We start from the raw sequence: 26,443 nt of genomic DNA, 5'->3' as shown, positions 1-26,443 counted from the left end.
TTCAACTAACTTCATTTAACCAATAAGAATTCTTGCAGATGTCTATTTGTAATTTCTTGCTTGGCTTTACAGGCTATGATGAGATGAGACCTCTACTCATTTGGTCAACTGTTACTAATATTACAAGTATAACCATGCCATCCAAAATGACAGCAAAATTTAAATCATTGTCCAGTTATATTGTATTTATGTACTTATATGTAATAGATGAATGTTAAATGTGGGTAAAAAATTAGCTAAAGATAAAAATGATTCACAGTCTTGCTCTCATGCTATGAATTAAACAATTACCAGCATAATGAATGAAACTGATTTTTAATATACTGTACTGTATATGTATATGAAAGTGTACCCATTTTGTCAGAAACTACAATACTATAATATGCTTTCCTTTACAACTGCTTACATAAATGCCATGTTATTAGAAAGGCAATTTATTGTAGTTTTGCACTTTGGAAAAAAAAAACCATACTTATTTATTTTTGGCAAATTTCTTTACTGCAAATTATGGGAATATTTGTTCTTAGGTAACATCCGCATATCATTCTTACCTTTTACTTTTACTCTGCTTTTTGAATTACACTCAAATAATTTAAAAAAGATTATACAATTAGTAACCTAGTTTGAATACTAACTTCACGTACACCAATGAAAGACACATATTGTTAAGGGAGTTCTTGATAATTATAAAAATTTTGTCATCTTCTTTCCCATGTTTCAATGCACAAAAGCAATATATGATCTGGCTACACTAAATTGTTCTATATGATTATCACACATCTCTCATAATATTTTGCATATCTCATAATATTTTGCTAAGTAGTGTATAAATTCACATTCCAGTCCAACAATGTTTTTGAAGATAAAATGTGACTTTCTGTTCTTTAAATTTCAAAGTTAGTTTTATGAAGATTGTTCCAATGTTTATTAACATGATTGCAATGTTCTAGCTAGAAGTGCGCCAATGTACTGTAATTCCAAATACTGTATCTAAGAAAGCCAATACAATACTGTATGTGCCACTCAGGTTTGTTGCCTGTGTAATCTGGTAATCCTACTATTGTATCTACTAATAAATTACAGTATCGGGTATAACATCGTCTACGATATCTCATGAAGTGTTTCATTTCAACTTTAATTTCTAGGATGCATTTTGTATTTCAAAAGCAACTACAGGTAACAGATGATAATCAAATTACAGTATACTACAAAAGTTGGTGTACTTGCTGGTCAGGATGTGGTTATCATGCAGCCACTGGTTTCATTTTCCTGAAGTATAACAACTCGGTTCTTGGCATGAAAATGATTAACTCGAGAGATTGCCAAGTCTATTTGGAACTTTTGGTTGAAATTAAGCAAGAATTAATTATGAAATGGGATATCCTTATCATTAGAATAGTGCACGAAAGATAGCAGCATCATATTCTTTTATACCGACATGACCAAAACCTTCTGTAACATGGTGTTGCAAACTTCTTGTAAGAGTTACAGGAATCCATAAGTAGAGCGCTCATGCTTCATATCTCATTACCTTTGGTTAGAATTTGTTTCCTAGAATGAGTATCTGACGATTGTCATTCTAGCATGCAACTGGCAAGAAAAATATTGTAGACATCTGCAAGGCACTGACATCGTAAGTTCGCCTTCTGCTGGTAATGGAAATAGGTAAATATATGCTTCTTTATAAATACGCTATATCATCCAAGTATTGTGCAATTAGTTTTGTTATGTTGCAGTGACAATTTCACAGCAGCTTTATTGCAAGAGTGCATAAAGTCTGAGCCATTTCTGGGTTGTTTTTTGTGATATTTTCCACCTACAGTGTTTCTACAATCAAAAGAAACTTTGCTGAAGTACAGTAAAACATTTACTTACTCATGTACCTGAGTTCCTGCAGAAGATGAAAGATTAACACAAGAATGCAAGAAATTCGAGTAAAATAGAAAATATTAAAAAAAAAAAAAAAAAAAAGGCTGTGTTGATAAGATTTGCTGGAAATTTTGTTCCTAAACTAATGTAGGAAAATGTAATGCTAATTTATATCTGTAAAATGGATGAATATGAAATTAGTCTAAAGGGAAACTTGAGAAGCAAAATTATCAAGTAATTTCATAAAATTGTGTGGAAACTGCTTTTTATATCAGTTTTTGTTTTCCTGCTTCAATGTTTGTATGAACTTGGAGGGAACATGGGGGAAGAAAGAATTCTGGTGGGGTAAAACCAGAACAACTTACAAAAATATGTGCTGTACTGTTCTACGTACTTATTTCTCATGTTAAACTACGCACTTAGCTCTTCTAGTATATAAACCAGGTGCAAAGGAAAACAATTCATACTTATAAAGTAAACAAAATGGTAACCATAAACAACCATATAATCTTGGAACCATAAACTCTTTCTTGCTGATTTTTAGTCAGTGCGATAATCCTCACTTATCTATTATAACCACTAATCGCATCTCCCCATGAAATGCTAGCATCCAGAACCAGTGTACCTAAGATGATGTAACCGGTGTACCTAAGATGATGTGACATTTCTAAAGTTTGAGAAGCTCCATTTCAAAACAATTTTCTTGCTTCTTAAGATTCATTTGGATGGTCAGCCAGTTCTCAGTGGAAGAGAGAGAGAATGTGTGTGTGTGTGTTTTTGCATTAACCCCTAAACAATATTCCTCACTTAACAAAAATACTGATTTTTCTTACCTAATCCTCACAATTATAGTTGTAAGCAGCAGTAAAAGATGCGAAGTTTAAATTATGAAATTTATAGTTTATGTTTGAATAAATCAAAAGTTTGATTAAACTGTCACTAACAAGACATTATGACAGTGGTTCAGACTCTAGCTCCTTAATACTACTGTTAAGTGCCAATCTTCCTGGATTTAAGATAAGTGAGGACCATATGCAAGGTAAATCATAAAGAAGAGCTTTAGCACATTTCTCAATTTGAATATTCAAGGGTTTTTGGTTCAGGGTATTTGCCATTTGAGCGAGAAAGCCGCCTTCCACCAGAAAAAGGGTGACAAACAGAACTTCCGGTTAGATTACAGGGAGATAACAGATGATACTGTTTTCCTGAGTAGATGAAAGTTTTCCTTGTAGTATAGTATACACAATCTAATGAGAATGCTAATTGGGATACCATTAAGAATACTTAGGGGCCAGTAACATAAATGAAAAGGAATGGATGGAAGAGGATTTAAAAACCTGGTGCTATTTACTAAACATTCATCTCTTTTGATGAAATTCATCTCTTTTTGATAAAGGAATGAATGGGATTTTAGCCTTTTCGTAACTGAAATTTTGTACATGGGCACTATGTGGTAAGAAAGGCAATTTGAGACTAATGTGGCTTTCATATCAGACTAAATACCTTTGAAAAAGCAAAATTTGCAATACAGCAATGCTATTTTAAACTTTCTACAAGCATTTTTCAAATAACTTTCAGATTCAGCAATGACAATTTCAAGATTTATAATAGTTAAGCTCTATTTGTGATACCCAATGCAGTTAAATATGAGAATTTGAGATACAGGGGTGGTAATTTTGAAATCAAGCTGTATCTAGACCATGAAAGGTACTGTGAATATTTAAAATAAAGTATTTTAAGAGTAAATTTTAATCAGCCACATACTTATTAAAAAATACTGTAAATTACTGACTTCTGGTATCTTTAGTAAAGAAGAGAATATTAAATAGGAAGATTGGGCTACAGTAATTAAGGGATTCTCTTTTTAGAATATTCATGATGCATACTTCTAAGTGTAAACCTAATCTTTTACCAGAATGATTAGGATTTTCTTCGAAAGGCAGGCATTGGCCAGTGATAAAAAATGCATTGAATTTCAAAATTTATAGTAAATTTAACCAATGGCTTAAATCCCAATAATAAAAATTTATATATTACTGACAGCACCACATTTCTAAACCATGATGATGTTAGTTGAGGTTGCAGGCTAACCCGACACGTGGAAGCTTGAATCATGGAGGTTGACTCCTCCACTTCTAGTCGGACCTCGAGTGTAGAAAGTCTCCTGTTGAACTGGGATGATACCTCCTTCTTGCATTCCTTGACCATTCAGCTGGGCAACTGGACCTTCGTAAGGAGCACGTTCAACCTGAAAGATGTCAAGTCTTTATGACTGGAAAAACTTGAAATGTCAAAGTAGAATTATTTCACTACTGGTATTTAAACAACACTCCTTCAAATACTGTACATGTACAATGCAGACTGTATACGGAAACAATTCAAATATATTACCTTGCACGGAGCGTTAGCTCTTTCTCTTTCTTCTAATCTTCCATATACATGAGGATTGAATACTGGAGTTGGGACATACTTGCCCATGCCAGAAATCGCACGAACCTCCCCTTCTTCTACCACAACACGACCATGACATACAACAAATTCGGCAATGCCATGAACTTCCATACCCTAGAAGTGTGAAATTATTGAAAATTACTCCTTAAGCTCTTCAAGGGAGTTGAATAACCCTAATTCTCGTAAACACAAAACAAGATATCAATCCAGGAGAATCTACTCACTGGTGCCATAACCGTTAATACTGTCACATACTTTACCTCAAATATATTGAAATCAACAGCCTGATGATGTGTTTTGGCAGAAATAACACGTGTTGCATGAGGATTCCATACAACAATGTCAGCATCTGAACCAACTGCAATTCGTCCCTGAAGAATAAAGAAAGGAATAATTTGCTCTGCATGGCTGATAAACTATGCAGTTTCTTACATACAATCTTTGTTCAAGTACAGTAACTAGAAAATGGTCGATTTAGGCCGAGGAAAATAGAAACAGCATTTTTCTTTCAATAAAAATGATTCCCTTGCTTTGAAATCCTACTTGAAAAAAATATCACTCCCTCTTCATGTAAGCCCTATGATGGAAGGTTGATCAGAAAAAAAAAAATGAAGAATGGCCAATGACAGTTTTACTGTTTAAGAATACAAATTAAAAGACATGCCTTTTCAAAGAATTACTGTACTTGTTTTGAGAGCATTCACAAATGGTACCCTCTTCCTTGTAATTACTTAAAAATCTTAACTACATGGTATTTGCTTTTGCCAGCTTACTTGCTTTTATATAGTTAGAAATATAAGGACACAGATTTATCACAGCTTCATGTATGTAGGACATAAAACTTTTCGTTTCAGCATTACTATCTTCACTGAGTATGATTATGCAAATACAGGACTGAGAAATTTACAAGGCAATTATGCAATGCATAATGTAATTATTTATATATATAAAGGCAAAACACTTGCATACTATAGATTTCATGCACAGCAACTTTCACAGGTGATACACTTACCTTCTTGGGATAGATATTGAAAATCTTTGCAGCATTAGTTGAAGTCACAGCCACAAATCTGCATGGGTCCATTTTTCCAGAGACCACTCCCTTTTCCCAAATGACGGACATGCGGTCTTCAACTCCATTTACTCCATTAGGAATCTTGGTGAAGTCATCCTTTCCCAGAGCTTTTTGTGCCGCAGAGAAGGTGCAATTGTCTGTGCCAGTTGTTTGGAGATCTCCACTGAAAATTATGAATTTTGTTGTGCCATACCATTTATAAAAAAGAAATGTAAGACAAGTAATTTAGTAGTACTGTATAGCGAAAATACTGTACTTTTTCCAGTAAATTACCTGGTTATCAAAAATCTGTTTCTGTTCACTGAACTTTCATTTCTTGTGCCTACAATATAACAAAGTTTACCATATGAAAGCCTTAACAAACACACAGCTAATGAAAGCGTTAATAATATCAGTGTATTGACATTACTTTACTATACTGTACAGGATGTCATACAGATTTATCATGCAAGGAATAAAAAAAATTGATAAAAAAGTAATTTTGCATAACTAAAGAAATTTAGACCTTTTGAATTTTAACTTGGCAATTAATGCGCTAAGGATAAAATGAAGTTAAAAATAATAAAAAAAAAAAAGTAAAAAAAAAATTTGAACAAATTTCAACTAAATGACTTCAGCAAAATAATTTACATAACATCAAACACCTGCATGCATGAAAATAAAATGATAAATAAAATTTATTTCATCGCATTCTGAATATTACTGATTCATTTGTAGATACGATTTGGGGTAATTGTGACAATGCTGTATGAAAATATCTAACCCATGAAATAAACTTTCCTGTACTTCGTACTTATTTTCATAAATACAGTAGTGCCTAACACACACATCACATTGCAGTGATATATTTATTCAACATTATGCTGTTAGTTAGTTATAAATGATTTGTTTAACCAGACCTCTGAACTCTTTTAGGGTTCTTCTCGGGCTGGGAAACATTATGCTGTTACGTATTAGAGTATTTTGTACTGTACCTGTGTTTTACAATCACTTTGGCAAATGGATGTAATATCAATGTAATTTTTTGTCCTCAAAAAAGGATCAGATGAGAGTAGAATGCATCAAAATTTGCAACTAACTCCCAGTAATTATATACAACTCAATACATACTTCCTGATGTGTAAAACTCACCTATGATATTAAAATTCAGGTAGCAAATAACAGTGCAATTAATATTACTTAAAGAATGAACTAATCACTAACGTGTTCCAAAGAACACACATTTCAGAAATAAAACGTGAGAAGTCAACCATTTGCACAGTGTGAAGAAAAATCACACTTGAGGTTTCAAAAGGTTATATGAATGACAGCAAAATAAACTAGTTTTTCTGTTAACATTACTGATCCCTGCAAATTTCCACTGCTCAACAAACATAAAAGGACACCAGTCATCAAGGAACATTAATGGCTGAATCAGGTGGTGTCACTTCCACAGCAATCCTATAATCAACAACATCACAGCAAATGACTTAAAATACAGTACTTATGTTTCATCATATAATCAGAACTACTAATGATGTTAATATTTTGTTAAATAACTTATTTCTGGCTCATAAATTACCATCAAATGAATTACTGATTTCGGCTTACCAAAGAAACATTGCAAACAAAAGGAACGCAAATAACAATAATAACCAAGGAACATCAGGCCACATATATCTTGTAACTAATGTATATCATCTTACACATCCAGGAGTTCCATAAGAAAGCCAGGGGTCTGGGGGTCATTACGAAGAGGAGGGGACATGATATGGCCAGCAGCGTGCTGCCAGCAAGGGTTGTAGTAGTGAGAACCATCAGTTCCCAGAGCAGCAGCTATAGTCTCGCCCCATACTAGTGTGCCCCTCCGAAGATTTTGGCCAAGAGCACTTGCTGCCAATTTGCTTGTTATTTTACAAATATACAGAGGACACCCAACCTGAAATGAACTTATCCTACTAGTAACCTTTTACAGGTGATGAAATATGATAGAAATTCTGTAAAAAAACTGCCACCAAGCAATAAGTACTGTACAGTGTCACCATACATAATCTAGAGCTTTAAAAACCATACTTACCGGAAGTAAATAGCTACAGATATGGAATATCATAAGCACAAACAACTTTCATAATGAGGGTGATATTTGTTTTAAATACACAGTATATAAATGGTACAGTATGTATGGTGAAACGCACAGTTTGTTAGTGGCAATTCATAAAAGGATTATTAATGGTAAAAACAACTTTAGGAGATAAAGCTTGCGTTAAGCAACAGAACAGGAAGTATAAAAGTGTTTTTGGGTTTAACAGAAAATAATTACCATGAACATACTTTGCCAACAAGTCCATAAGGTACTTAGGGGTGGAACTGTCAGGCCTTAAAGGAGGTCCCATTACATGGCCAGCAGCATGACGCCAACATTTGTGATAGTGATGGGTGCCATCTGTTCCCAAAGATGCTGCTATTGGCTCCCCAAACACAACATGTCCTTGTTTTCGTTTGCTGGAAACCACATCAGCAGCGCTTTTTGACATAACATGTACTACATAGAGTGGACAGTTGACCTATGTGTAAAAAACAAAAGGGAGAACATGCAAAAAAATAAACAAAATTAAATAAAACAAATTTGGTGCAACAAAAATTGAAAGGAGAGGGTTACATGCACAAACTAAACATCAGTTTGGAATATGGTTCGGCTATGACTGACAAAAGCCATTTCTTTTCCTCCAAAACTTACAATTTCTATGTCATGAACATTTTTATACCAGTCAATTGATTTGTCCTGTATTGCTCTAGCCCTTAACACACTGTATCAGATATGTTTGAATAACAATACAACAGAAGGCAGTGCAACATCCTTTTCAACATAAAAACGAAACTTCCAACAAAAAAGGTACTTGTGAGTAAACACATTTACTATTTCTACAGAAGAATCACTGTTCTGGATACTGTGTTCAATAAGTCAAAGAAGGACTTTATTCTAACTGGACCTAAGACAAAAAGTGTCCTAATGCTTAATGTGCACTTTCTCCACTTTCATTCTCTTGGCATTCTATAAGAACTGTAAGTTTCAACTGTCTAGAAATTGCCAGGCATAAAAATTACAACAAAACCAATTACAGTTTAAATGCTTACATCTCAATTTTTATCAATGCATAATGTTCTCACGTTTAACATATATGGCAACTGATAGTCCAATATTTATCGCTAAGTAAAGACTAATCGTCTTAAACAGTAGAATGAGCCATTGATATGAAGAACCTTGGATAAAACTGATATCTAGGATGTGGAAAATTAATATGCCATATTTAAAAACATGCTTTGAAGCATTAAACACAATGGGTACAAGTCCTGCACTGTATGAAGCTAGGCTTCAATGACTATATTCCCAAATGGGTTTAATCCATGTATATTAAGATAGCAAAAATGAATTTCATATAAGTGGAAATTTTTCATACAATCTCAGTTCTTAAGATATCATTTTAAACTGCGAGTGGCAGTCTAAAGCTGTACTGCATATTTACTGCACATCAAACATTGCTGGGAAGAACTAACTCAAGGATTTAAAAGCTATACATTAAATAAATACATGGCATAACAATAGGAAATGGTGCAAAATGCAATAACCTAACCTAACCAACCTAACCTAACCTAATTTACCTCCATGAAATAAAAAGGCCTCTAACAACAGGCAATTCTTCATAAAGCAATAAAGCAAACATAGCTCATTGAAAATTGAGTTTAACTTTTAATAATACCGTAACCGGAAAAATCTTTTAACAGCAAAATGGGAAGAACGCTTGCAATCCCTGAACTTTTGAAATAGTTGTTCTCAGATGTGTCAGTAATTCTCATTAAATTCTGAGACAAAATACATCTTTTTTTTTTTTACAGTAACCTACAATGCAGCTGGTACTTCAACAGTATTTGTTGCAATGAAATAAGTGTAAATTTTCCCTGTAAAAGTATATGATACACTCTAAGAATATCTACAGTAATCACTAAAAGTTGATCTGTAATTACAGTTACAGAAAGTAAGTCAATGATGGACTGGAATTAATATCAAAACTGAATTTTATTCAAAATACACTGTCATTTTACTGATCACATGATATAGTAAAGACCCATCCTGAGCAATACTACGATAGCAACCTATCTCAAGTCTTAATAAGCCAGTTTTCTTACCTGATTCGCAAGAACACATGCTCTATTGGTTGCTTCAGCCTCAACCTCTTCGGGACGACTCATTTCATGACCCTCTGGGCCAGTTATGCCTAGTTCTAATAACTTCTTTGAATTCTGGAAAGGAAGAAGGTACTTTTCATAACTGAACCGCTTCTCGAGTTTTACAAAGAACAAAAGCACTTACACTACCTTCACAATCTCTGAATTCTGCAAAGAAAGGTAATATCAGTTATTGAACACCATCAATTTTTACTTGAATTCTACCAAAAATAAAGATGCTTTTGGTATGTTAAAAGTAACAGCACCAGTATTATAAATTTCAAAAACTAATAGTAATTCAACAACTGAATGTCTAAATCATTATGCTATTAACACAAACCCATCAGTTTCTGCCAAGCTTTAATAAAAGCTCTGCTCTTTGATTTGGTAAACTCTTAACCTGAAAGACTTTGTAATGTATAACAACTGTATTTTCAAATTTTTAAAGAGCACTTCTGCAGAGTAACTGACCTCTTTGATTACATCGCCATTCTCTGCATGGACCTGGGCCAAAGCACCGAGTTCTTTGCACCTTTTGAACGACTCCAGGAGTTCCTCATCGTTAAGTTGCCAGGTGTCCTTATAAGCCATAAACATCTTGAAAGAATTGACTCCCTGCTCGTTAGTGAGTTCCTCCATCTCTTGTGCGACCTACACAGAAAACAAAGAAATAAAATCATCTCTTGTGCGACCTACACAGAAAACAAAGAAATAAAACATGGTACAAAAATTATAAGTTGCTTTCAGCAATGTATTACCAATGAAAGTTACTGACTGTGAAGCACTACTGTAAAAATTATTCACCACTACAGTAAAAGTTATTCAAGAGCATTATAACTGATACAGTTCATCTGAGTACAATAAAACTGCAATGTGCTATAGCCTAACCTCTATTACTTGTCACTACAGAAACACATGGAAAACCTTTAATAACAGGAGATCAAGATAAGATTTGCACATTACTTACTCAATGCATTACCCTGTCACTCACTACTTCTAGCTGACATCATGGAATATTAATATTTTTCGTAACATTACAGCTCTTCCATGAAGACTTACCTTGTCAGACCACCAGGTGACGCCAACATGGATAGCATAATCACAGCACACTTTGGGGTCGGCCCATGTTCTCCAGCGGTGGAAAGCCTCTATTAAGGACTCTCCTCTTTGGGGAAGAGCAAAGTCCACTGAAAATTACAAATATTATGAACCAAATCCTCTGAAAATGTACAGATTGTGAAATCAAAGACCACTTCAAGTCCACTGAAAATATACAGTTTTAGAACAGTCCTCTGAAAATGTACAGAGTATAAAAACAAAGTCTACTTCAAGCATACAAAAGAATAGAGCCCACTGAACATATACAAATATTGGAACAAAGTTCTCTGAAAACGTACAAACTATAAGAGCAAAGTCCACTTAAAGTACTGTATACAAAAGAATAAAGCCCTCTTAAAGTAGACATATTGTAAGAACAAAGTCCCTGAATAAGTACAGACTGTAAAAATAAAGTCCACTTAAAGTATACAAAAATAGTAAAGCCCACTTAAATACACAAATCATATGAACAAAGTCCTCTCAAAATAAACAAATTATAGAAACAAAGTATAAAGAAGAGCAAAGCCCACTGAAAGTATACAAATGATATAAACAAAGTCCCCTGAAAGTATACAATTTATATAAACAACAAATGATCTGAAGTAAGTCCCTGGTAAATACACAAAATCTAAAAACAAGGTCCACTTAAAATCACAAATCCTAAGAACACAGCCCACTGAAATATGCAACTCAAAAGAACATAGAATAAAAGGTACAATGGAACAAACACTGCACTTGACAGAAGGTGAAGCAAATGTATATGACAACAACAGTTCTTCTGCAATTCAAATTGAATACGCAAGCAACTCCAAAACAAACCGAAACACACACACACACACACACACACACACACACACACACACACACACACACAGCCACACTTTCCTCTACCAAACTTCCAGCTAAAACAATAACGAATTAAACATGGGGTCGATATTTCTACTCACTTATCATGGTAGTTCCTCCAGCTAAGGCCGCACGAGTTCCGGTGTAAAAGTCGTCAATGGCTTGCGTGCCCATGAACGGCATTTGCATGTGCGTGTGCGTATCAATGCCACCTGTGGACGTTCATTCATAAATATGAGAATTTGAGGAAGTGTAATACTACGACGTAAGATATGTCAGCCTTCGAGCTGGAGGTCCATTCATAAATATGAGAATTTGAGCAAGTGCAATAGGACGTCGTGCATTTTAACCCCTGTGTTAAGAATTTAAAAGTAAACAGAAATCTAAGTTTTCAGCGAGAGAGAGAGAGAGAGAGAGAGAGAGAGAGAGAGAGAGAGAGAGATCTAAGAAAATTCGAAATTTGAAAGCCAAGATTTTAATATCTTCTTCGATACGAGAATACATATTTTAATTATTCATTCAGAGAGAGAGAGAGAGAGAGAGAGAGAGAGAGAGAGAGAGAGAGAGAGAGAGAGAGAGAGAGAGAGAGAATTGAAATCCAAGATTTAAATTTATTCAGATACAAAAATAAATAAAATTTAAATATTCATAAATATTTATTATTCTGAGAGAGAGAGAGAGAGAGAGAGAGAGAGAGAGAGAGAGAGAGAGAGAGAGAGAGACCTGGCATGACCAGATGACCCTTGGCTTCGATGACCCTAGTGCCCCCCGGGGTGTGGAGGTTCGTTCCAACTTGCCTGAAATAATTAAATAAACATAAATAAACAAATAAATAAAAAAATAAACAAACAAACAAACAAACAAATAAATAAATATATACATACATAAAATAACATATAAGCTATCGATAGAAGCATCGAACTGATAGACACTCGAGTGATGGAACCTACTACTACCCGAAGATAGCTTTCTTCACACACTGTTGGATCCACAAGTAAAAGGAGACTATGTTTCATTTCTCGAAATCATACTAATTTTTCTTCAATTCTCCCACCACCCCAACCCCATAGCCACCTTATTAAAAATCTTTTTTTATTTTTTTTTCGCTCTGGGACGCAAAACGAAACAGACCTATAATTTAATGATCAAAAGTGATAAACTCATTTTTTTTCCCACGGATCCAGAACCCGTTTTCTTTCCAGTGAAACGCTGACTCTCTGCAACACTGGCTCAAAATTTCTGTTACGTTTAAATTTGATTAGTTAATATAATGGACCTCTAGACTTAACTGGATTTTAAATCACTGTGAAGTACGTAAAATTCATATTACTGCTTTGTATCATAAAAACTGAAGACGTTTCTGTACTCGAATTTGCAAAGAGAGTGCCCAGAAACCTGGCGATATCAGCAACATGCACTTAACAAGCAAAATGTCGGTAAGTCTACGGCCTCTTGCATGCAAATTTCACTTCTATTTAATTCTCATTTGCGGGTGAAGAGGGGTTTTCTGAGAAACAGAGACACGCCCCCAGCAAACGGAGCCGCAATAAAGGTGATGCATACGAATATTCATGAATATAATACTGTTAAAAGGAAAGCCTTACAGTCTCCAATTTCTAAGCCAGACGAGCAGATAAAATCAACCGGAGGACGCCAAAAATCCCAACGGGATTAGCGACAGATCCAAATGTGAAATGAAACAGCTTCACGTGGAAATGAGAAACATTATTAAACCCCATAGGGAAATGAGAAGCATTATTAAAAAATGATTATGGGAAACGTTTTCAATTCATATCAATACCGGGTCTCTCTATGAATATAAAAGAACTGCCAATGGCTGTAACGTGAGGTTTCGGGATCTGCGGCTCTCCTGGGTGGCGTTATTTACGGAATGGTAGGATCTTTTATGGCGCTGGATGCCATTAGGCGAATGACGGTAAGGACACAAAAACGAACGATACTGCTGCTGCTACTACTAGTACTGCTAGCCGTAATAATAATAATAGTAATAAAACAGCAACAAGTCACTTACTGATCTTCGACCAGTCAACGAACAATTCTGTTCTGACTATACAATTTTTGTTGTTTTACAAACGTCCACCAGTGTTCACGATACCGACAGCTGAATTATATAAACAGCTAGTACTACTGAATGATATAAACAGCTACTATTAATGAATGATATAAACAGCCAATATTATAGTCGACACAAACAACAAAAATTATTCAACCGACACCAAAAATCTCGAAATGATACAGGTACAAAAATGGAAAAAAGAATGAGAGATAGACGCACAGACATTCTTATCAATCTCTCTTTATATACAAACGCGGAAGCACACATTTAGCACCTGTCTATCAAATATCAGCGATTACACACTGAATCTATACAATAATTAATCTACAACATATTCACACATAATCGCAGACTCAAAAAAGCAAAAATACACAGTATGCAGACATTTGCCAATGTATTAAAAAATCTTGAAAAAGACTTTCTAATAAGTAATTATACTTATAACGTGCATAATTACGCCATAGATCTTCGGATAAACAGTCCATCAGAAGGAACTACAATACATAAAATTACAAAATAAAAAAAATGAGATGAAGACTTACTTGATAATTCCATCTTCGATGTACACGTCAGCATCTTGCATCATATCATCGTTGACCACTCGGCCTCCCTTGATCAGAAGCCTGTTCTGCGCACTCTGCAAAATAATAATAATAATAATAATAATAATAATAATAATAATAATAATAATAATAATAATAACTATACTTCACAAAAAAACAATTACACTAAAAAAGATAATTTTACTTTATTAAAACAATAATTATACTTAAAAAATAATTATACTTTATTTAAAAAAAATAATTATACTTAAAAAATCGTCATACTTTATTTAAAAAAAAATAATTCCACTTAAAAAAATTATTCTTTATTAACAGTTGCACTCAACAACAGCCACAATAACAGTAACAATAATAATAATAATAACAAGAATTCTGACTTTTCTTGCAGCAATGAAAAATAAAATAAAATTAAAATCCAGACTGAATTCGCCGTCTAAATACATTAGGAAATGTTACAGAGAGCTTTTTTAGCTTCTACTATGATGAAGCTGAAGCGGAATTTATCCTTTAATAATAATAATAATAATAATAATAATAATAATAATAATAATAATAATAATAATAATAACATGAATTTCTACCCACTACTCCACATTCTCATTCATCACGGATCAAAATAATACATGAATAAATAAACAAAGAAACAACCACACTTTAATGTCGACTCAAAAAAATATTAAAATATTACTATTCGACATCATACCCAGTTGTATAAACACACACACACACACACACACACACACACACACACACACACACACACACATATATATATATATATATATATATATATATATATATATATATATATATATATATATATATTATATTGTGATTTTAATTTTAAAACTAGTACACGATTTGGTGTTTTTGGCAACATTACATAATTAATGTAAATCATCAAAAAAGTACGCACACAATTATCCACAACGAACGGCAAAAATCAGTCTGAAAACAATTACGGTAAAACAGACATGGTCCCAAAGTGTAGGGGGCAGGGGAAACTGAATCAAATCTGTGGTCTGCTATACTCTCATGGAGTTCATCCAAGCTAGTGTTGAGTTCTGTCTTTCTACGTAACTTGAGCATATTTTAATTATAAAAGTACCCGCATGCATTACAGTTATTCATTTTCAGAGAGAGAGAGAGAGAGAGAGAGAGAGAGAGAGAGAGAGAGAGAGAGAGAGAGAGAGAGAGAAATTCCAATTTCGCACTAAATTAAGTCTGCGCTTATTGACCTCAATAAATGGCAGCAATTCCGAGATCACCATTTGGCAGTCGATGACCACCCGCAATGAAAAAGCCCAAGGGAACACGACCCCCGCCCCCCGCCTCTCTCTCTCTCTCTCTCTCTCTCTCTCTCTCTCTCTCTCTCTCGACCTGTTGCCGACGCCCTTCGCTCTGGAGGACACGAGAGTCTGCATCGCGCCCCTTTAATATCGAGTTCCAGCCGCGTTAGCCAGTGCGCCTTACGTAATCCGTGTCTGGAACCCCCAGAAACTATGTGGCGCTTGGATTAAATATTAATGAGAGAAGTGGTCGGTCGTCCAACCGTCTGGGCAAAAAACCACTCGCCTGAGGTGTCGTTCGTCTCCCCTAGGTAGAGTTTCCTTATAGGGAAGGGGTTTTCGGAGGTTCCAGAGGGGTGTGGGGTTGCGGGTGCATTAGGGAGCAAGCTTCGAAGGAACGTAAAAGGGGACGAAAATTCGTGTGTTCCTCCCCTCTTGGGGAAGTGGCGATGCTTTACTTGAAATGGCGGATGGTCAGTCTTTTCGAATTTTCTTTTTCTTTTCGGGGATTCTTTCCGTATTTCCCTTTACCTTCTCTTACCTCTTCCTGATGAACATCATGTTCTTTGGTTTGTTCCATATGAATAGGGTTCATCTTCTGAATAATAATAATAATAATAATAATAATAATAATAATAATAATAATAATAATAATAATAATAATAATTGTTAGGAGAGGGTGGATAGCAAGATGGAAGAAAGATAATATGCATGGAGGTACAGTAAAAGGAATGAAAGGGGTTGCAGCTAGGGTCGAAGGATAACCTGAAATGAAACCTAAATTACGGCAGAAATGGAATGTCATGGCGTTAAGAAAAGTTCATAAACCTTAAAGCATCGAGGTCGTTATACTGAAAGGGTACGAAATGCTTTGTAGCTTTATATATCACTATGTTTTTCTGCTGTTGGCAGAATTTTCGCTTTGAACTGAGAGAGAGAGAGAGAGAGAGAGAGAGAGAGAGAGAGAGAGAGAGGTGGGAATATTAAGATTAAAATTGAACGAGACAACGAATGACAAAATATTAGCAAATCAAATTTTACGCAGAAGAGAGAGAGAGAGAGAGAGAGAGAGAGAGAGAGAGAGAGAGAGAGAGTCGAGTTGTGTCGTACAAAACCCAAACAGAGGAACAAAAGAGGGGTTAATTAAAAATGAGAGAACGGAACGTCAAAATGGAAGAATGCACGCCTGAGCGGTTGTTGACAATAGCGCTTGAAGTGCGTAAACGCATTATCAGCGTCAAAAGGGTCCAAAGGAAACGCTAATCAAAAACACACACGGCTCACCGGTTTTCAGAAAACGAAGGGGAACAAAAAAATACATAAAAAAAGGAGGAACAGGAAGCCTTTTCGCATTGTTTATCTTGCAATGTGGACGTAATCTGGGATGAAACCGAGGAGAAATGGACTGGGGGATATCAGAAACTGCTTCATCATAAACCACTTCTGCTCGCGAGATCAATACACGCGTAATTTTCCCGATATTGAAGAATGAGTTTGTTTATGAAGCGGTTTACGGTTGGTAGTATATCAAACGCCAGATTTCAGTCATAATCTGACACTGGTTTAATATTCAGTAGGTGTGGGAAAACAGAGTAATATGTGACACTACAAAAAAAACAAAAAAAAGTTTCATTCGGAAAGCCTATTGGTGACATGACTTTCTACGGAGGTACACATGTCTGCACACACACACACATATATATATATACATACATATAATAAATATATATATATATATATATATATATATATATATATATATATATATATATATATATATATATATATATATATATATACTGTATATATGTGTGTGTGTGTATTATTTAAACATACACATACACCACTCACACAGAATCAAATCCCCCAAAATAGGAGGACAATAACACTTGGTTGAAAAAAAAATAATGAAAGGTAACATTAAACAAAAGCTGTAAACAGTTTTGCTAACCCTCTTTACTACATGTAATGAAAAGTATTCAAAATCAACTGAGAGAGAGAGAGAGAGAGAGAGAGAGAGAGAGTTTTAGTATTAGCAATCAAAACTTCTAAGCAATTTTGCAGACTTCCAGTTCGTTGCATATAATGAAGTCATAACCAAAGCTGATTTTACACACACACACACACAGAGAGAGAGAGAGAGAGAGAGAGAGAGAGAGAGAGAGAGAGAGAGAGAAAGTTTGCTAATTACAACACAACCATTTATTGCATAAAATGAACTCACACCCAAAGCTGATTGTACTTGGAGAGAGAGAGAGAGAGAGAGAGTCCAGAGAGAGAGAGAGAGAGAGAGAGAGAGAGTCCACAAACGACCAGCTATCGGCATGGAACGCGCCATCTGGCTCTCCAACATCACCTTTAAAAACAGCATGACTCACGCTAAATACTCTTGTTTGAGAGCGCTATGTTTTTTTACCACACCCAACAATCGACACATTGCGCTACAAATCATGGCGCTAGCGCCAACAATCATGACATAATGGTGTAAGGTATTTCGGTAAACTGGCACCGACAATTTCGGAACATAGGCGCATGGAAATGTGAAAATCGATGTCATAGAGAGAGAGAGAGAGAGAGATGAAATTTCGAAAGAGAGAAGGGCAGACGAAATTAAGTCGTAAAGAGAGAGAGAGAGAGAGAGAGAGAGAGAGGGAGAGAGAGAGATGAAATTTCGAAAATTTATGTCGTAGAGAGAGAGAGAGAGAGAGAGAGAGAGAGAGAGAGAGAGAGAGAGAAACAGGAAAAATTGAGAAAGATATTTTGACAGTTCTTGTCAATACTGTAGAAAAAATATATTAATAACACACAAAAGGAAAACTAATTTCGACAAATTTATGTCAGATATCACAAAAAGAAGTAAGAAAGATAAGCCTATTTCGATATAATAATCGTTCAACAAAGAGAAAAAAAAAAAGAAATTCTATAAATCGTAGCACAAACGCGAAAAAAAAAACAACATAAAGGAAAAAAGATTTCGACAAACTGCCGTTACAAAACCCGACATAAAAAAGTAATATAGGAAACTCATGACACAAAGAAGAAAGAAATGTTGATAAATTACGATACAAAAGAAGATAGAAATTTCGAAAAACCACAACGCCGCAAAATAAGGATTATCAGGGGCGGAAAAATGGAATACAATTTCGACGAATTCAAGAGAAAAATCAAGACGCTAAGAAAAAAGAAGGAAGTCGAACAAAAAGAGGCTATAAAAACCTCGACATAAAGGCCACTTTGAACGCTTTTATGTATGGTGATGGCTGTTATCAAATTGAATTCCTCCTCTGCCCACTGGCTGGAGAGAGAGAGAGAGAGAGAGAGAGAGAGAGAGAGAGAGAGAGAGAGAGAGAGAGAGAGACCTGGAAAGTTTCCGATGCAACGCCTCTCACAAAATCGTGACCAGCAAAACTTCTTGTGTCCGTCCCAAATGCACCATAAATTTTCCCTTCATTCTGAAAGTCGAACACATTTATTCATAGCGTAATAAAAGTCCGACCGGATATCAGAAGAAAAGTTCTTTAACTAAGTCAGTGGTTCTCAACTGGGGGGGGAATTCTCCCCCCTAGGGGGAAATTTCAGAGTTTCGGGGAGGGGGGGAATTGTGACCAAGGATTTTCAGTATTATAGGCATATTATTTGGAATGTACCTTTTGAGGGAGACATATTTGGAAAGGGGAGGAGGAAGGGGAGGGGGGGGGAATGACATTCTGGGTTAACGGGTGCATGGGCCCAAAATGGGTTGAGAACCACTGAACTAAGCCTTTTAGAGAGAACATTTTCCTTTCATCTTAACCCAAAGAGAAGCTCGAATATTCAACCGCCTCTCGAAAAACTGAATTCAGAGAAAACACTTCTGCTTGTTTAAGCCGAGCTAATTAGAACGTCTCTGCCACTTATGCATAGCAAACATGCTAGAACTGAGCTCTAGCACGGGAAAAGTTCTGGTCCCTTCTTCCTCCCAACAGATATAAATGCAAATTTCGAGGATGGAGGCAAAGGCACGCACAATAGAAAGTGGTAAAGGTGCAATGAGATGGCCGACCAGCCTCCTTCCACGCGCGTAATAGTGTTGCTTCACTTTGTGAATTCAAATATGAAAAGGTCTGATGGAAAAAGGCCACAGGAAGAAAGGATTTTCGAGATTTAAACATACATACGTACATACATACACACACTCATATACATATACATACATATATATGTATATATATATATTATAGATGTATAAATAACATTCATATGACGAGGTTATACGATCCTACCAATGACAAAGTTTTAGAGAAGATTTTTAATATGAAACACACCGATTACATGTGCAATGTACATGCGCAAACTTACGAAAGTATACAGATAACTAAGTGTTAATTTAAAAAAAAATACATTCATCACCACATACTTTGTGTTTGCATGTGTATACCTACATTCATAAATTATATCAGTAAAGCAAAATCTAAAATAGCAAAGCGAAATCGTTTTGAGAATTCAACTCCATAAGTCGAACTGTCCGTCCAGGGAGTTTCAATATCAGACGGAAAAAAACACGTAAAACGGATTTGTCTATCAAAGTGACAGACATCGTCGGCAGGTATTGATAAATTCACAGGAGAGAGAGAGAGAGAGAGAGAGAGAGAGAGAGAGAGAGAGAGAGAGAGGGGTACTTTTCTGATTTCAAGCATTTAAAGACTAGACGAAGTCACGTGAAATTTTAGTAAACTTAAATTTTCATTTTTATTTTGAATCTCAGTATCATAACTAATTTAGAATCATAACGAGATTGAAATTTCAGCGCTGCCAAGGTAGACAAATTTGGAGTTTTGCCAGCATGGTACCATTAGGTTTCCAAACACTGACAGGGAATTAAACATTTTCCAATAAATTCTTAAAAAAATAAACATACGAACGAGCATTTTCAGGCGGAGCAATATCCAAACATTTAAAGGTTTACAATTCCATGACCCTATACATTTTTTCACATCCGTTACAATCACCTATAGCTATCCCAGAGATAGAATCGAACCAGTCACGCATTATAACATGAATCACAACCCACCTGCTGCCACAACCGCTTGAAATGGAGAGCGTAAAATGGGACCCCTCTAATGTAACAAGGGTGGAACACCACAACCTCAGGTAAAAAATACAATTTGCGTGACGGGGCTCGGCTTCTACATAAAAAAAGGGCTTTCATGCTGCCGCTACTCTATTCTGCGACGACATGACATCATTTACAGAGAGAGAGAGAGAGAGAGAGAGAGAGAGAGAGAGAGAGAGAGAGACCAGGCATCATATGACAGAGAGAGAAACAGGGCTGTTTGGCGTGCCACTAAGGAGCACATATATGCTAAGACTAAAAAGAGAGAGAAGACAGGAGAAACAGGACTGCACAGTATGCCACTTAAGAGCATTTTAACACACACACACACACACACACACACATATATATATATACATATATATACAATATGTACAGTATATATATATATATATATATATATATATATATATATATATATATATATATATATATATATATATATATATATATATGTAATTATTAACTTTATCACATACACAATTGTTCTGTGCATTAGTAGAATTACCAAAAGGACCTCATTCAAACTGGATGGTATCTAATGGAGTTTTTATTCAAAAGTTACAAGCTTTCTTGGACAAACAGTCCATTATCAAATATCCGTACTTTTTGAATAAAAACTCCATTAGATACCATCCAGTTTGAGTGAGGTCCTTTTAGTAATATATATATATATATATATATATATATATATATATATATATATATATATATATATATATATATATATATATATATATATATATATATATATATATAAGGAGAGAGAGAGAGAGAGAGAGAGAGAGAGAGAGAGAGAATTACACAGTACGCTACGGAGGGGTATATATACACAAATCCCCATCACACAACTCCACATCTCTAGGGAAATCGCCAAACATCCCCTTTCAATAAGAGGGAGTGGGGGCCTTTCGCCCCATGCATTTACTTTGTAGCCACCCTTTCCCTGGGCGTAAAGGGAGGAATTGGTAAAAGAGGGAGAGAGAGAGGGGGAGGGGAAGAGGGGGAGGGGAGAAGGGGTGGAAGCCTCTAAATCAATGATGCTGTTATTTTGAAGGTGTGCTGGCGTGATGTGAATACATCACAGCAATTTTTCACCTGAGCACTGAAAAACAATGTCTAAACAGCGGTGCAAGAGAAATGTAAACCAATAACTGAATTTAATTACACTTAAAGTATCCGCTGATACGGACTAATTCTTTCTTACAACAAAGACGAAAAAATTTTAAAAAATTTGAAGAGAAAGAAAACAACATGAATACAATCATTTTGGGAGTTGAGTGGTCCGGTCCGAAAGGTAATCTCAAGTTACAAAAGACTAATCCAAGCGTTGCAGGGAAATCGGATATCCGCTCGATGCTGGCATAACTTTTAAAACAATTCCAGAGAAATACATTTCCCCAAAGAGAGAGAGAGAGAGAGAAATTCACGCTATATATATACACACACACGTATATATATACTTATTTTTTACTTGCTGGTGTCTTGGGATGCAGGTACCTTCCCACTGATACTGAATGGACGTTGGGAACTCGCGAGTCAGTCAAGCTGTTCAGTTCTTCATGTAATTCACTTTCGGGATCTCTTTAACATTCTGTCCAATCATAAGCTACTAGATTACAGGGGGCAAGTTTGTTTTTCTTCACTGACGACAGATGTCTTATAATGTCATTATGTTTACCATCCTCCCATGTCTCTCTCTCTCTCTCTCTCTCTCTCTCTCTCTCTCTTTCTCTCTCTCTCTCTCTCCTTTCCTTCTCACAGTGACAAAATAACTTCTTGTTTCAGAGCTCTTCTGTCCTCAAAGTACCATCAATACCCTTTTAGTCAAGTTTATTAACCATATCTTCAACACAACAATATCCGCCTACGTATTCAATACAGATAACAAATAGAAGATTAATGATAACAGAAGAAGGTGGATATCATCAAATTCCAATTATTAAAAAAAAAAAAAAAGCTGAACTGACGCCAAATCACGGGATACCTCGTAAAGGAATCGAAAGCCATTCCGAAGGTAAAACTTCCAAAACCGTTCTGCCGGAATGGGATCAGAATCTTCATCGCGGTTGTTTTCACTCGAATTTTCTCTTGTTAATGGCGTAGTTAGGAGAGAGAGAGAGAGAGAGAGAGAGAGAGAGAGAGAGAGAGAGAGAGAGAGAGAGAATTTTTCTCTAATTAATAGCGTAATTGGGGGAGAGAGAGAAATTTTCTCTGGTAAACAGAGTAGGTAGGAGAGAGAGAGAGAGAGAGAGAGAGAGAGAGAGAGAGAATTTTCTCTAATTAATAGCGTAATTGGGGAGAGAGAAAATTTTCTCTGGTAAACAAGTAAGTAGGTAGGAGAGAGAGAGAGAGAGAGAGAGGGGGGCAGGTCGGCAGTACCATCGAATGCGGATGGCTTCGTAGACCCATTAAAGGGGAAACTTTGACTTTGGGTGAAAATCTAAAAAAAAAAAAAAAAGAAAAAAGAGGAAACGAACACGAGAATACTCAAAGAGAAAAAACAGGGGAAGACACACGAGCAATATTAATTGGACCGTCTAGACATTTTAAAACGCGACGCAATACGACCGTTATTTTTCACTCCAGATTAGAGCGATACAAATCTCGATTGAGACCGGTCACACAGGCATATTTGCTGTCATCTCTTAGCAGAATACCGTTAAACTTTGTAACCATAAATCCAGTATATTTTCCATTTATTGGAATAAAATTGGCACACAAGAACACAAGCAACTTCAATTACGTTATCAATATTGGGTACTTAGTGCCGAGTTTGGTCGCCAGGTGCTAAAAGATATCAGAAAAGAAGCATGCGTGACAGGCTTTAGGAAATAAATATACACGAAGTAAAGACTATATATATATATATATATATATATATATATATATATATATATATATATATATATATATATATATATATCTGTACCTACATAAGCCTATAGAAACAAGAACTCATCTGACAACAGGAACAGAAGACTCTTTGTGAAGCCTCCTTATCAGGTTGCTCCATGTACTTATGACAGATGATTATAAAAAACCCATTTAAGATAGGTAGCCTCCGGACGGCTCAAGTACCTAACGCTACACTTACCAGTGATAAAAATTGATTACATAAAGCCTTCGTGAACCTTTGGAGAGCTAAGGAAAACAAAGATGACACCGGGCATTGACATAAAAGAGAGAGAGAGAGAGAGAGAGAGAGAGAGAGAGAGAGAGAGAGTTACACCAAATCAGGAACAATAATAAACTTTTAACTTTTACAGTGAGAGAGAGAGAGAGAGCATTACAATGTATTAATGAAAAAAAATATACCATAGCAAAGAAAGAAATGGAAGCCATCTGATGAGGCAGACAAGAAAAAAAACGACATGATTGAGCGTAAATCTCATGGTATCCTATGGCCCTTTTTCGTTCTACTGTTAGGCCTAAGAGACAAACGCCATATTTCGCCCTTTCAATTTTCATTACAGGCAAAACTTCACCTACATTTACCCTTAGAGCTAACCCATAAATCATCTCCCATTTATAATTATCTGAATCATTCATTAATATTCTTCAAAGCTCTTGAAAATATCTGTTATTTCCCTTTCAATTCTACAAGGTTCCTTCAACCTATTTAATTCTGGCACTTGGTCGCCAGACTTAATCACTATCATTTACCTTCCAAATTTGATAAGGACGACTTTCTTTCCTTCCCCTTCCTATCTTCTATCTACAATCATCCAATCATCTCCCTATTCCTCCAAATCCTCCCCCTTACCAAAAAAACTTTCCCCGCAAGAAAAACCCCCACTATTTTTCACTGACGGTAAAGATAAATGTCTTGCCATGTACGGATACATTCTTCGACCTTAGGGTTACTCTTACCACTTTCTTAGGGAGGGAGGACATGATGCCTGTTAGTACAACAATTAAGCAACATGCGAAGTCTTCAGAAAAGTAGCGGGCAAATATAGCAGAGGGTTTCCGTGAAAGGAGCGATGGCGTGCGCATTCCAATAATGTTCCAATGATGCTGTGAAAGCGTCAGAATAATCCCGAGATATTTTTGTAAACCAGTATGATGATTTTTCGGTCTTTGAGCGGTAAATAATATTTTAAACTCAATTTTCTTATTACTTTTAAGAAACATCGTGTAATATAATATAAAAGAAGTCTTTATCTTTATATATGAATTCGTCTGTGCTGACTACTAAGTAACAGAAAAATCATTCCATCAAAAGACCACCACAGTGATGTCAATGTATTACACATTATACATTTAATGGTTCTATGAACACAGCAAAACTAACCGCTACCACAGGACCTCTGATTTACAAAAGCAATAAAAAACATGGCCACGTAATGTCTAAAAATTCTCGAGCGCAGCATATGGTGTGCATGCTTTTATGAAGTACGTATTTTTTGTACTTTCCACAAGTAACCTTCTTGACGGGACGCATCAAATACACTCAAGTCCACCGCAGGAAAAAGGTCTTATAAAGTTATGTAAAGTTAAAAGGCCTGCTGGAGGATAAAACACTCTGACATCGAAGTACAACATTTTTAAAACTCTACATGAGCGTCAATATGCCTTGTTTTTTATTCCTCTCTCAACACACACATGCGCATGCGCGCCCACTAAAAAGGCCTTATCACATGCATACACTAACAAACAAAAACAAGCGCACACACACAAGATATGTGTGTATGTGCATGTGTCAAAACCTAATACAGTTGTCTTTAAACGACTTTCTCATTAAGATAAGACTCTCACTTCTGAAAAGCAGTCAATCTCATTATAGAAAAAACAAAAAAAAAAAAAAAAAAAAATACACGGGGAAACTTCAATACCCTTTCCTGAAATAGCTTCCCATAAAGGTAAAACATCGACCAGAAGCATACTGAAGAATAGAGCAAACCTCCATTCCGCAACCAGACTAAATTATGCAGGGGAGGGCTATCATGAGTTTCCCATTAGGGGCGGGGCTAACCCGCTTAATGCATAAGTAATGAGTCTATCCTAAAGTTATAAGTCTATCTAGATCTCGTCTGCTCAGACCCGAGAAGAAATTTCAAGGCCGGTGGGAGATACGAGGAAATGGGCTGCTTGCAAAAGAATGCAAGCAAACACGCAAAGGCAGCTCCGTAATCTTAGATGACACGAGATTTTCTGGGAGATTTCGTCTTGAGAGGACATCTGCTAGTAATATCTCTGAGAGGGACAGATTAGAGAGAGAGAGAGAGAGAGAGAGAGAGAGAGAGAGAGAGAGAGAGATGTCAGTGTAGCTTTGCAGTTGGAGCAGTTGTAGCAGCAGTAGTACGGACACACACACACACACACATATATTATATATATATATATATATATATATGTTTATGTTTTTATATAATATATATTTAGATGATTATAATAGTTTTGTTACCGATTTATTTATAAATCTCATAACCACAGGCAAAAATGATATACTTGCCGTAGGTCCTGACCGGTCTCGGCTTTATTTAATGGCTTGGAAATAAAGCCAAACCGGTTAGGACTAACACCAAATATTTCATTGTTCCCGGTGGTTATGATATATATATATATATATATATATATATATATATATATATAATATATATACCTGAAACTAGAAAATTCTTCGAGTCGTCAATTCCATTGGCATTCTCTCATTTGAAAAAATCCATGTCACAAATAATTGCGTGTAAATAAGAAGATCATTTCCTCTTATCATGTAACGCAATTGTCAAAGCACAACTCTGAATTAATTTTCTAATTCCTTAACCGCTTTCACATAAGTTTTCTGAAAGCATCCTCAACGTGTTAATGACTTTGTTACAGTGCTTTCATCTGTCTGAATGTCTTTTATTAATTTTATTTTATTAATAATATTAC

General features: G+C 35.5%; 1 protein-coding gene across 37 annotated transcripts in view; it reads right to left on the bottom strand.

Annotated features, from left to right (window-relative positions):
• Window positions 1-26,443, bottom strand: part of CRMP (Collapsin Response Mediator Protein) — a 189,679-nt gene that overhangs the window by 12,039 nt on the left and 151,197 nt on the right. For 13 of the 37 annotated variants that reach the window (XM_067096534.1, XM_067096532.1, XM_067096541.1 and 10 more), the window contains 11 exons: window positions 14,162-14,256; window positions 12,266-12,339; window positions 11,644-11,754; window positions 10,658-10,785; window positions 10,070-10,249; window positions 9,560-9,673; window positions 7,706-7,938; window positions 5,333-5,558; window positions 4,581-4,691; window positions 4,261-4,434; window positions 3,961-4,117 (listed from right to left, as the gene is read on the bottom strand). In XM_067096534.1, coding sequence (XP_066952635.1) covers window positions 3,961-4,117; window positions 4,261-4,434; window positions 4,581-4,691; window positions 5,333-5,558; window positions 7,706-7,938; window positions 9,560-9,673; window positions 10,070-10,249; window positions 10,658-10,785; window positions 11,644-11,754; window positions 12,266-12,339; window positions 14,162-14,256 — 1,603 coding nt within the window. Of the gene's footprint in view, window positions 1-3,910; window positions 4,118-4,260; window positions 4,435-4,580; window positions 4,692-5,332; window positions 5,559-7,080; window positions 7,314-7,705; window positions 7,939-9,559; window positions 9,674-10,069; window positions 10,250-10,657; window positions 10,786-11,643; window positions 11,755-12,265; window positions 12,340-14,161; window positions 14,257-26,443 lie in introns of all 37 variants that reach the window. The other 24 variants (XM_067096535.1, XM_067096533.1, XM_067096555.1 and 21 more) reach the window with 5 other exon arrangements.

Source organism: Macrobrachium rosenbergii, chromosome 53 (genome assembly GCF_040412425.1).
Source record: "Macrobrachium rosenbergii isolate ZJJX-2024 chromosome 53, ASM4041242v1, whole genome shotgun sequence".
Lineage (NCBI taxonomy): Eukaryota > Metazoa > Arthropoda > Malacostraca > Decapoda > Palaemonidae > Macrobrachium > Macrobrachium rosenbergii.
The sequence above is the reverse complement of the archived record's forward strand: the minus strand, read 5'-3'. Positions and strand labels throughout refer to the sequence as shown.